This window comes from Akebia trifoliata, chromosome 8 (assembly GCF_017979445.1).
Source record: "Akebia trifoliata isolate Shusen 1 chromosome 8, ASM1797944v1, whole genome shotgun sequence".
Lineage (NCBI taxonomy): Eukaryota > Viridiplantae > Streptophyta > Magnoliopsida > Ranunculales > Lardizabalaceae > Akebia > Akebia trifoliata.
The window spans coordinates 43,425,511-43,438,327 of NC_141382.1; the positions used below are offsets into that span (position 1 = coordinate 43,425,511).

Sequence of the window (12,817 nt, forward strand, 5' to 3'; positions counted from 1 at the left end):
TTTGATATTTTTTCTATAAAGGAAATTTCTAGATCTTGCTGACGATATATAAGTCGTCGCAAATGGACAATTAACCAACTTCGGCAAATTTTACAAATCAACACTATTGTGTTGTCTCGAAAAATAAAAACCTACAAAATAGGCGTGCATTGCATTACTATTTTTTCACATTAAAAAATATATATTTTTTATATTTTTAATTTAAAAAGAACTTCATGATCTTTCCAATGATATATAGATTGTCGAAAATGGATAAGTACGGAGTTGTCAAGAGATTTTACAAGTTAAGCCCGAAAATTTGCATCGAGTGACGACAATCATAGATTCTTCAATTGATATATTTCACCAAGAACAAATAAAAAAATAACATCTAAAACAAAAGTGTATGGATCAATTTGACCTAAATCGATCCACCCAAGTTGATTTTAAAACAATTAAAAAAACATACATGATTTTTCATTTATTTGATTGGACTTGCTACGGTAGAGTCTGAATCGTAATTTATTTTTCTTGTAGTTATTTTTTCCAAATAGAAGCTCTAATTCTAGCTAAGTTCTTCAAAAAAAGAAGAAATGAGAGATTTTCAATTTTTTTTTTTTTTGAATTAGTTCATAATAATTGAACTTACGGAGATTTCTTTTCCAAAAAAATATCTTTATTTATTTATTTATTTATTTATTTATTTTTATTGTTTCATACGAATGAAAAACTCTTTTTTTTTCTCCCTCTCTCAAATTTTTGGCCTTAGATTTTTAATCCAAGGATTAACTTAAGTAATAAGTGTTTTAATCAACTTAGAATTCTCCCCAAGAAACTCTTATACCTCTTACTTTCATGAATCTTCTCCTAAAATCTCTCATATCCTTACTTAGCTAATTACCTTAAAAGTTATCATTATTTACGTACCCATGTCATGGCCAATTAATTATAATGTAAAAACACAAAAATACCATTGTTTCTTATATTAAGTCTTCATATATATATTGAATACTAAATTTTAACCTTTATTAAAATTCATAATTATTATAGTTATTATTATTATTAAGGGATTTCACACATCCTCTCGACATCATTTTTTTATTGAAGATTATAGTTCCGTTTTTTTAATATTTCCATTTCGGAAGATTAATTTTAAAATTATTATTTTGATTTTTTTCCTATTGTATTTGTATTTAGGTTTCAACTTCCTGATCTGTAAATGGAAATGGGTTTCCTATTGTATTTATAGTAAGGTTTCAATTTTGTGAGTTGGATTTTTTTATTGATGAAGGAAGTGTCATTTTTGTTGATTTGGTTGTGTCTGTAGTAATCTACACTTTTGAGGCTCTTAAAACTTGTGCTTCTCCTACTTATTGGATTATGTGGCAATCATCTAATTTATTGACTTTTTTACTTAAATACCTAATTTACTTATGTTTGTTTCTTAGTACTGGGTTAGTGCAGGATGCCTGAATTGTTGAAGAATGTTTCACCACCCATGATTCACAACGTTGGCTCCAACACCACATATGGCACCAAGGCCCACCATGTAAAACACTACCTCTGTTAGTGAGAGCTTCTTTACTAGAAATAGACCTAAGGTCAAAGCAGGGTTTATGTGTCCGCCTGTCTAATTATTTGACACACACAAAACAAGATTAGTTGGTCCTTTTAGTACATAAGAACAATAATCTAAGGAGACCCAAGAGATATTAACAACAAAAGGAGCAAAAGTAGTATTTTTCAAGAAAATATCATTGACCTTATTCTAAGATGACTGTCCTCAATCTAATCAGGACATCCAATACTTTAACTCATAATTTGTTTCATGATTAAATGTTCAAATCCAAATGGTTAGATGTCATCAATCAAGTCCACCATACAAGCTTCTTAGTCCAGTCGTTCAAAGAGCATGCCACATGAAAATATTGTGCACAACTAAGACATGGTTAGATGCCATCAATTAGCTCCACGATACTTTCACTCATCATCTGACCATACTTAATCCAATGATTTAGTTGAGTTTGATTGAGAAGAGGGCTTTCCATCTACGTTGGGAAGCTCTGTCATTTAAAAAGAGGATTTACTATTAATGAATCATGTTTTCGTTTGGTCTTCTTTAAGACACGACTTTTAATACAATAGGTGAAGGAGAAGGCTCAGTTGAGTTCTTTCGACTATTTTGAATTCATTAGCTTCATTTTGTTTGAAAGTTAAGGGGCAGATCTCATCTTAGAGTTCGCAGGGGGTGACCCTAATTTTTCCTATCTGGCAGGGGTGATACATATTTACCCAATAGATTTGTAAGTTATTAGGGTTTAAAGGGTTTTTGTTGATATTTTTGGCTGTACATACTGACATGAACTGTAGTTCGAACATTTCCCTCTCATTTCAAGGTTTTAGGGTTTTAGATTCATTGTAGGAGATACAAAATTGTGATGTGGGTTCTTCGCAGAGCTGCTAATCCTCTCAGGTACTTCCATTTCCCGCTCTGTTGTTCCATCCTTGGTTCTTCTTTCTGGTTGAAATTATACCAAAAATCATCTTTTAATAAAGAACTCTGGGATGTATTAGTGATAATTTTATTGGGTTTTATCAATTAATGAGTACCCTTCGTTCTCTGTCTCTCTTGCATCCATTTATGAGCGCTTGTACCTATATATGGATATGTTAAAGTTTATGGAAGTAGTCGGTGATGGGATTTTTTTTTTAATTTTAATTTTAATTTTACGAATTTTATTTATTATTTTACTAAGTATCTGCTGATGATTTTGTTGGTTAAACTTCATGTTATGTAAACAAAAGAGTAAATATTCTATGGGATTTTTTTAATTATTGATTTTGTTATACAGTTGATTATTTTTAGTAAGCTTCTGCAGATAATTATCCTTATTTTTAGGTCATGTTATGTTAGCAAAATAATAAAAATTTCGTTGGATTTGATAATGTCAATACTTAATACCTGTATATATGCAAATCAATTGAGTCCATTCTGCGGCGACTTGGTGTTGGCAGATGGGTGGGCAGGCAACGTGGGAGGTACTAAGGCACACCTTTAAACCTTGATCGCTGTTCATATGCGTCAAACTGAAAAAATGAATAACCACAGTGTTGGATGCTATGTTCTCAACAATTGGAGGATGAGATTAAAGATGTTCTAGTACTAATGTGAAGATTGCCAAATATTATATTTAAATTTTTTATGTTTTAGGTATGCTTGTATTCTTTCTTTATGAACCATTTCCTCGCTAATGACTTACCCATTTTTTATTTTCAATCTGTATGTCAAATGGGTGTTTTGTGTTTATTTATTTATTTAAACAAAGTTTCTTTGGGTGGCATGAACATTTATCTTCTTCTTTAATCCTTTTTTCATATCTTTTGTTTTTTCTTTGTCCGATTACTTAATGGAAAAATTACCTATGCAATATTGTTTTGATGTATCTTTGTTCTATTCTCAGGATCCAACGATACCACCTAGGGGCATATCGAGCTTTTTATGCTAAATCAGACACTCTGAGTGATGATTTTGCACATGGAATCCGTACTTGTGAAACTAACCTACGTATATCTAGTAGATTCCATCCAGTGCCAAAAAGGTTTCACCAAAAGCCATCTATTGGCGTGAAATTATCTCTATGGAGCCATGGTCTTTCTTCACAAGCAGGCAAGAAAAACGATGAGGAGTCAATTTCCGAGTCAGAGCTCTCAGATGATGATTCAGAAGAGAGTGTAACCAAAACTTCTCAAAATGAGCTTGAATTGTCGGGTATTGAGAAGAAAAAGACCCACTTAGAGTTTATTAAGGTTATCATGGCTGCTCCTCGAGAATCCATTCATGGAGCTCTCGATAAGTGGGTTGAGGAAGGGAACCCATTGAGCCGATTTGAGGTTTCACAGGCCATGTTCAAGCTTCGGAAGCGTCTAATTTATGGGAAGGCTTTGCAGGTGCTCACCTTGATCTTTCACTTATTAGGATCTGTTTTGTTTAACAAGTTTATTCTCCTGAATATGTTCATGTGTTTGTTTTGTTGAATATGTACCCCACACATGTCTACACAGGCATATATAAGGAAATGCAGACTATGTTTAGCGATGTAATATACCTTCTTGTTTAGTTTCGTGTTAAATGTCCATACCATCTATTTAGAGCCTATTTTGAGAGCAAAAAAAAAAAAACAAAAGAAATGCGAGGGGTAGTGTGTGGAGGGAGCACTACGTTGCCTTTGTGTTTTAGTTTCTTATATCCATGTTTGATTTGCAGCTATCAGAGTGGTTGGAGGAAAATAAGCGGCTCAAATTCAATGAACGAGATTATGTTTCTAGGCTTGATCTCATTGCCAAAGTACGCGGCCTTGAGGAGGCTGAGAAGTACATCGACCACATCCCTGAATCCTTCAGAGATGAATTAATCTACAGAACCCTTTTGGCTAACTGCTCGATTGCCGCTGACATAAAGAAAGCCGAGGAAGTGTTCAACAAGATGAAGGACCTGAAGCTTCCAATTACGGCCTTTGCTTGCAACCAGTTGTTGCTTCTCTACAATAGGTTTGACAAGAAGAAAATAGCCGACCTCCAATTGTATATGGAGAACAAAGGCATCAAGCCGACTCTTGTCATGTACAGGTTCTTTATGGACAGCAAAGGTGAGTCCAATGACATAGAAGGGATGGAGAAGTTGCTTGAGACCATGAAAACTGATGGACTTGAACCCGACATTATGATCCAAGCCATGCTTGCTCGACACTATATCTCTTCAGGGCTCAATGAGAAGGCTGAGGTTTTATTGAAGGAGATAGAAGGGGAGAAGTTGGAAGAGAATCGTGAAGCGTGTAGGTCCTTACTTCGTCTCTACGCGGACTTTGGCAAGGCTGACGAGGTGGAGAGGATTTGGGCAATGTGCTTGCCAGATCCTCGGATTAAGGAGTGTGCAGCGGCCATCGAAGCTTGGGGTAAACTAGGAAGGATAGAAGATGCGGAGTCAGCTTTTGATAGGATTCGGAGAAAGAAGAAACACGCATTGGAGCACTACACCGTACTCTTGAAGGTCTATGAAAACCATAAGCTTTTGGACAAAGCGAAGGAACTTGGGATGAAAATGGGAGATAAGTTCTATGTGGAGTTGGGTGAGGTGGAGAAGGGGGAATGATTGTTCGTCATGTCCTTGACGGCCGCTGCTGGAACTAGATTATGGGCTCTTATCTTAAAATGAACTCAAAATCGTTCATGTAATATATTTTGATTTGGAACTGAGTGAGCTACATTTAGTAGCCCATTGTTGATGTTATTTTAGCTGGAGAATGGCTCAGTTTGGAAAGAAAATGGTAGGGTTGTCAATTGATCGGGTTTGGAATTTCATAGGAAATTTATTAGACCCAAATCCGATCGGCACCTGATAGGACGCCCGTCCAATACAATAATTATTGTTCCAGAACCGATCGGAGGAATCAATATTTTTTGCATCGATCCTAACCCAATCAGAATCCATTGATAAAAGAGTGTATAAAATGTGATCTCTAATATATATATATATATATATATAGGGAAATGTTCAGCACCCTAAGTTTTACCACACACTTTAACAAACGTTTTTTGTCCTACATGGGTTAGAAGTTTTGGAATGAGCTGATTTTTGGTGAGGATGATCTCTATGATTAGAAGATCATCCTCCCCAAAAATCAGCCCATTTCGAAATGTTTAGCCCCATGTTTACACGTTGAAAAATCGTGGACCGTCCATTTTTTGTAAATCAATTTTGATGGGGTTAGAAGTTTTGGAATGAGCTGATTTTTGGTGAGGATGATCTCCTCACCATAGAGATCATCATCACCAAAAATCAGCTCAGGAGATCATCCTCACCAAAAATCAGCTCATTCCAAAACTTCTAACCCATGTAAGACAAAACGCGTTTGTTAAAGTGTGTGGTAAAACTTAGGAAGCCGAACGGGACCCATATATATATTATAAATCTGCATTTATATAATTTCCAATTACTAAAAATAGGGTGTATAAGGTCTTGGAAAAATACTGAACCATGCCTCCCCCCCCCCCCCCAAAAAAAAAAAAATAAAAATAAAAATAAAAATAATAAGATAAAAAAAATTAAAAAATAAATAAAGAAATAATAATAATACAAAGACGATTTTATATCAGGTGTCAATGTATACATATTTAACCTGAACCATAATTGGTTTTGGATCCATATTTTTAATAACTGATTAGAGTTAATAGATTTGAAAGGAACCAAATCGAATAGGAATCATAATAGATATGTTTTACTAGATTCATACTTATGGGTAGTTAAAATTGATTTATTTTATCATTTTTTATATTATAAATAATTGGACCTTTTACAACCTTTTAAAGTTAATAGATAAAAAAAATCAACTTTCATATAAATGATGTATGTTGATTTAAAATGTCCATATCTCTGTAAGTAAAATTTTTGAAAAAGAAAAAAATTTAAACTTATATATTTACTAAAACAATTTGTAATTATGTTTTTAAATAATGTATAAATGATATTTTTTTTTCCACCATTTTATGAAGACCAAAAAACTTGCATTTAAAGATAATAAAATGGTTCCACCCATCGAAAAGAACCAAAATCGATGAGTACCCTCTGTTTTGTTGATTTTGATTTCACTAATCTTAGAATGGGAATTAGAATTGACAAAATATGATGGTTCAAATCTAAAATCCTTAGGAATCGAACCAAAATTGACCCCATCTTTTATATCCTTGGTTGAAGATAGAGAGGATTATCCCCTTACGACACATCATGCCATTATCAAATCATGTTAGAATCTGTAGGATTTACGCCCCTAGTTTTATGAATCTCATTTATTGAAAAAACTTTTGAGAAAAAAAAAAAAAAAAGAAGGGGGGAAGTGTGTGCCACGTGGCAAATTAGGCTTCTTTTCACGGGAGACAGGTGTTTGTGTTCAGCATCTAAAGTTTCCTCGGTTTGAAAATAGGCTCGGTGATTAGGGTTTATGGGCTTGTCGATAACTCTCACTCAGTAGTCAGTATTGGACGAGCTCGCATGAAGTAGGGTTTTATAGATAATCTCTCTATCATTTTCGAAGTTTTTAAGGTTTTTGATTTCACAAGAGCGACGAAGTAATCATGTGGGCAATCCGAAGAGCTGCTAATCCTCTCAATCTCAGGTACTCTTCTTTCTTTCGACCTATTTCCTGTTATGTCTTTCCATCCTTAAAAACGATACGTTAATGGAGAAATCTGGGTAATTTTGTTGATTTTTCCATAAAATAAATACCCATTTATCCGCAAAATATTCATTGCTTTTAGAGAGATGGGTATTTCTGCAAAAAATTCTCAATAATGGGATTTTTTTTGTTTTTTTTGTTTTAATTTCACGGTTGTTTTCTGCAAATTAAGATTTTTTTTTTTTTTTTTTTCACTTTTCTGCAAATATATATATTGCTTTTAGCAGGTTATGGAGACGAAAGGGTAAAAATGATTTTATGGATGCATTTATATGTATGAAGATTTTAGGAGCTTATGAAAGTAGAAAATGATGGATTTTTGTTGTTAATTTTATCGAGTTTATTCTGCAATGTTTTTTTGTTTACCAAGCATCTGCAAATAATTTTTTTTTTTGTTGTTTTTCTGCTCATTTTATCTATATAAAAAAAATAAAAAATAAAAATAAAAATCCTTGGTTTGTTATGCTGTCAATTGTTGTACTTATTGAGTCCTTTCGTAAGGAATTTAGTGGGGAGTGGAGGTGTAGGTAGGTGGCCGGATGAGGAGGGAGGTACTTAGGTGCATCTTTTAAATCTTGACTGCCATCGAACATGTATGGGGTTACTTGTTTTCAACCATTGGATGATGTGGTTAAAGGCATTGTAGTACACTACAGTGTTGATTGCCAAATATTGTTTCTTAATTCATATGTTTTAGGTGTGTTTCTGTTGCTTCTTTTTAGCTAATTTGTAAAACCTTTATGGCTAACGTCTTTCCCATTTTTGTTTTTCTGTTTTTTTTAATGATTAGTATTGTTAAAAAAAAATCATATCTTTCATTAAGTACTTGTCGGAATTTGACCATAAATGTCTGAAATGGATTTAGTACTTGTTGTTTTGATGTATCTTTGTTCTATTTGTCAGGAGCCAAGGTTATCACGTAGGGGCTTACCGAGCTTTTTGTGCTAAATCAGACCTTCTAGGTGATGATTTTGAACATAGCATCCCTACTTGCCACACCACCCAAATTTTATCTAGTAAATGCCTTCCACTCCCAAAGAGGTTTTACCAAAGGTCGTATGTTCGTGCAAAATTCTCTGTGTGGAGTCGTGGCCTTTCTTCACAGGCAGATGCAAATAAAAGTGGGGAGGAAGACAAGTCGGAAGATGAGTTTTCCGAGCTCGAAACGCCTGCTAGTGCTGATACGATTGAACAAACCAACACAGATGAGGAAAATGATGGGGAGTTAGTTTCCAAGTCAGACCTTTCAGATGATGAAATTTCTCAAAATGAGCTCGAATTGTCAGATATTACGACTGATAAAGTGTTATCAAAGAGGACACCTTCAGAGTTATTCAAGGTTATCATGGCTGCTCCTCGTCATTCCATTCATGGTGCTGTGGATAAGTGGGTCAAGGAAGGGAAGCCTTTGGGTCGAACTGAGATCTCACTTGCCATGCTCAATCTTCGGAAGCGTCGGATGTATATCAAGGCCTTGCAGGTGTTTGCCTTGATCTTTTTTCCCTTATAATTATTTTAGTATTCATTTTAAAATTTTCAGTTCAAACTAGCATACTGTCTCCTACATATGGCTTCTCATTTTTATAATGTGATCATGTGTCAGACTCTTTTTAGTAGTGGGTAGCTTATGTGACTTGGTCAGTGACAATGTGACGTGCTGTGGAGAGGGACTCACATGTCCTTGATGCCGACACGTCTCCATACTTAAACTGAAGTAATAATGAAATGCAGATTATGTATAGCGATGAAAGTATATTTCATGTTTAGCTCGGTGCGAATTATTTGTATCAACTGTTTGCAACCTATTTTGGGATTTGGGGGGGGGGGGGGGGGGGGGGGACGAACTATGGATATTGAATGAAAAAATGATAAGAAATTCCTTTTTGTCACACTGGGTCTGTTTTGCATCTTAACATCTGGTTCCATATTTTTGTGAGTATGAAAAGTGTATTTTGTTACCCCTTTGGGTTTTAGTTTCTTACAACTGTTTTTGGTTTGCAGTTCTCAGAATGGTTGGAAGAAAATAAGCGGCTCACCTTTGTTGAGCGAGATTATTCTTCTCGACTTGATTTGATTGCTAAAGTACATGGCCTCCATAAGGCTGAGAAGTATATAGAAAAGATCCCGGTATCCTTCAGAGGGGAAATGATCTACAGAACCCTTTTGGCTAACTGTGGGGTTGCTGTTAACATGAATAAAGCAGAAGCAGTGTTCAACAAAATGAAGGACCTGGATCTCCCAATTACGGCTTTTGCTTGCAACCAGTTGTTGCTGCTATACAAGAGGCTTGACAAGAAGAAAATAGCCGACGTCCTATTGTTTATGGAAAAAGAAAACATCAAGCCAACTCTTTTCACATATAGGCTCTTAATAGACACCAAAGGCCAGTCAAACGACTTAGCAGGGATGGAACAGTTGCTCGAGACCATGAAGTCTGAAGGTTTCGAAGCCGACATCCAAACCCAATCCATGCTTGCTAGACACTATATCTCTGGGGGGCTTCATGAGAAAGCCGAGGCAATATTGAAGGAGATGGAAGGAGACAACCTCAATGAGAATCGTGGGGCTTGTAGCGCCTTACTTCCTATCTACGCTGACCTTGGCAAGGCCGATGAAGTGGGGAGGGTTTGGATGGTATGCAAGTCGAATCCCCGGCTTGAGGAGTGTGTAGCCGCCATCGAAGCATGGGGCAAGCTTGGAAGGATAGAAGATGCGGAAGCAGTTTTCGATAAAATGATTCAGATTTGGAAGAAACTTTCGTCCAGATACTACACACCTCTCTTGAAGGTTTATGCGAACCATAAGTTGTTGACCAAAGGGAAGGATCTTGCAAAGCGAATGGCTGATAGTGGATGCCGCATTGGTCCATGGACATGGGATGCACTTGTGAAGCTCTATGTGGAGGCTGGGGAGGTGGAGAAAGCGGATTCGATCCTGCAAAAGGCAACTCAGCAGAACCAGACAAGACCGCTGTTTAGCTCGTATATGTGCGTCATGGATCAGTATGCAAAGAGGGGTGACATACATAATGCCGAGAAGATGTTTCATAGGATGAGGTTGTCTGGATACGTGGGTCGGCTCCAGCAGTTTCGATCCCTTCTCCAGGCTTATATAAATGCAAAGACTCCGGCTTATGGGTTTAGGGAGAGGATGAAGGCGGATAACATATTTCCAAACAAGGCTGTTGCAGCACAGTTGGTACTTGTCGATGCATTTAGGAAGACAGCGATATCAGATTTGTTGGACTGAGCTTTTGTTAGTGTATTTTTGTGCCTTGAGGGGGTACCTCTGGTTATACTTTTCTCTTGGCTATTCATGTCTGACTTTTTTCCTGTTCATTTTTAAGTTTAAATGTCTTTTATCTTTTATAACTGTATCTCACAGCTCATCTGTAGCCTCTTGATTGAAGTTTTGTTGTCTAGCTCTTTTAATCTGCTGCTCATTCTGTCACAACATTCTCTGTTTGATAAGTGTTGACAAAACATTTACCCCAAAAGGTCAATTTGATGGGGAAGGTGCAACTATGAATATAAGAGGGTCACGGGTCAAGTTGGAACATGTGACACACCTAGGAACAAAGAAGGATAACACATCACTCAACACTTCCCTTCATCCATAAGGGTGGAAAATACCTTTGAAAAGACTCGAACCTTCTTTGGCCAGATCTTCCAACCTTTTCACAATTACAGTTCACTGCGCGCGTAGGCCAGAACTTATGAAAATTTTCGGCCCAGCAATCAGGTTGTATGTAGTAGTTTGTTTTTTGAAAAAGGTAATAGGCTAGCACGGCTTGCTCATGAAGTATACGAACCTGACGCTCTGACACCATGTTGACAAATCATTCACCCCAAAAGATCGATCTGATGGGGAAGGCGCAACTATTGATATAAGAGGGTCATGAGTCGAATTAGAATAAGACATGTCAGCACGTGACACCCGGGAGCGGAGGTGGATAACACATCACTCAACAATAACAATATTGTAATCTAGCTTGCTAATTATGCCCTTGAATGCTTATTGAAGGACTTGGAAAATCTAACAGGACCTTGTAATGCTGCAGAACAAGGGCTGACAATGATCCAGTTTTTATGCTGTATCCGATCCAAAAAAATAGGGTTCAAGATTTTGGATGTTTGATCGGACTTGGATTGAAAATTACAGATCCGATCAATTTTTTGTTTGGTTTTGGATTAAACCTTACCCGAAACAATAAAAATGCGAACTGAATCTACTATATCATACATATCAGATATACTCTCCTCTCATACAGATTTTATTCTCCATCATCTCCTCCAGACCACAACCATAGACATTCACTCTGCCATCAACACCATAGACGGAAGTTGCTTGCATGGTTGTCGATTCTCGATTTCTGTGTCCGATTTTCAAGGATTGGTTTAATGTAGATGGTGATTGAAACCCTAATCCTAACTCACTCTAGTTCCTTCACCCACCTATTTTCCCCTGCAACCAGTTCGAACTCTGCTGTGAAAAACTTATTCCAAAAAAAGAAAAAAGAACTTTGTTGTGAAGAAGGTGACCAACAAGACTCCACGGCTCTCCTCGTTCATTTGTGAGTTCTTCATGGATTTCTTTTCGTCACTTGGCTTTCTGATGGGATTTAGTTGATGCCTGAGTTGCAATTTTAATGGGATAGGATAAGTTCGATTTTGGATTGACTAAACATGTAATCAGATTCAGTTAAAAACTGCATTGATCCATTCAGATCTGGATCATAGATTAAAAAAATTGGATTGGTATTTATCCGGTATCGATTGCCAGCCCCATGCAGAACCATGGGAATTAGGATCTCCAATTGAATCTATTAACAACATATTGATAACTATATTTTTCTTCATTGAAAGACTCTTTTTAATGTAGATTACTGAAATAATCTCTATTTGATAACACAAGATTCAGTGGTACAATTTTTCTCAAGTCTAAGAAAAACAGAATTTTGAATGTTTAAGACGATCTCATCTAAAACTAGTTAATTCTTCATTTCATCTCAATTACAAAAATCCTTCAACCATCTTTTCAATAAATAAGCCTGGGGAGTGAAAATTTCAAGAAAATGGAACTTCCTTCCAACTTAATAATTTTCTAAGGAAAAGATATCTGTGATTCTGTAATTGTAGACTACTCAAAACATTATAAAGACTGATCTATTCTCCTTCCATCTGAACATGCTCTACAAGATAATATTATTATGACAAATGCTGTAATTGAGCCCTTATAAACATCAATCCAACATGATGTGTTTTTATTCTGTGCACTACCTAAAATGCCATTGAAAGTATACTATATCTTCACTTCCAAGTCTATCTATCCATCTATTTATCAATCAATCAATCCATTTTTTTTATTCTTTTGAAAACCCAAACTTTTATCTTAGCCATTCCTATGGGAAAATTTGTGTATAAAATTTTGTTTGGTATGCAAGTAAGGAATATTTTTGCAAGGTTCAACAAGAGAAAGTGTCCTTTGATTTTCCTCATTAGTGTAAAAGGTACTTTGAAGCATTGGTATATATATATATATATAGAGAAGAGAGAGAGAGAGAGAGAGAGAGAGAGAGAGATCATCTCAAAGATTTCCTAAATGATAAA

General features: G+C 35.8%; 2 protein-coding genes across 2 annotated transcripts; both read left to right on the forward strand.

Moving 5' to 3' along the window:
• The first annotated feature begins 1,926 nt into the window (after positions 1-1,926).
• On the forward strand, positions 1,927-5,320 carry LOC147396991 (pentatricopeptide repeat-containing protein At1g80270, mitochondrial-like). Its single transcript, XM_086452354.1, has 3 exons — positions 1,927-2,452; positions 3,441-3,927; positions 4,244-5,320. Exons 1-3 carry the CDS (start codon positions 2,418-2,420, stop codon positions 5,126-5,128), a joined length of 1,407 nt encoding a protein of 468 aa, XP_086308480.1. The 5' UTR covers positions 1,927-2,417; the 3' UTR covers positions 5,129-5,320.
• Positions 5,321-6,972: 1,652 nt separating this feature from the next.
• Positions 6,973-10,644, forward strand: LOC147396992 (pentatricopeptide repeat-containing protein At1g80270, mitochondrial-like). The gene is made up of 3 exons (XM_086452356.1): positions 6,973-7,148; positions 8,112-8,688; positions 9,210-10,644. The coding sequence occupies exons 1-3, from the start codon at positions 7,108-7,110 to the stop codon at positions 10,455-10,457; spliced, it is 1,866 nt and encodes a 621-aa protein (XP_086308482.1). The 5' UTR covers positions 6,973-7,107; the 3' UTR covers positions 10,458-10,644.
• Positions 10,645-12,817: the final 2,173 nt, after the last annotated feature.

Excerpts from the sequence above, each read along its gene's own strand:
- LOC147396991 (XM_086452354.1), top strand. The coding sequence starts at position 2,418 with ATGTGGGTTCTTCGCAGAGCTGCTAATCCTCTCAG. Across the intron at positions 2,453-3,440 it reads AGAGCTGCTAATCCTCTCAG|GATCCAACGATACCACCTAG; the intron begins GTACTTCCATTT and ends TTCTATTCTCAG. Across the intron at positions 3,928-4,243 it reads TTTATGGGAAGGCTTTGCAG|CTATCAGAGTGGTTGGAGGA; the intron begins GTGCTCACCTTG and ends TTTGATTTGCAG.
- LOC147396992 (XM_086452356.1), top strand. The coding sequence starts at position 7,108 with ATGTGGGCAATCCGAAGAGCTGCTAATCCTCTCAATCTCAG. Across the intron at positions 7,149-8,111 it reads GCTAATCCTCTCAATCTCAG|GAGCCAAGGTTATCACGTAG; the intron begins GTACTCTTCTTT and ends TCTATTTGTCAG. Across the intron at positions 8,689-9,209 it reads TGTATATCAAGGCCTTGCAG|TTCTCAGAATGGTTGGAAGA; the intron begins GTGTTTGCCTTG and ends TTTGGTTTGCAG.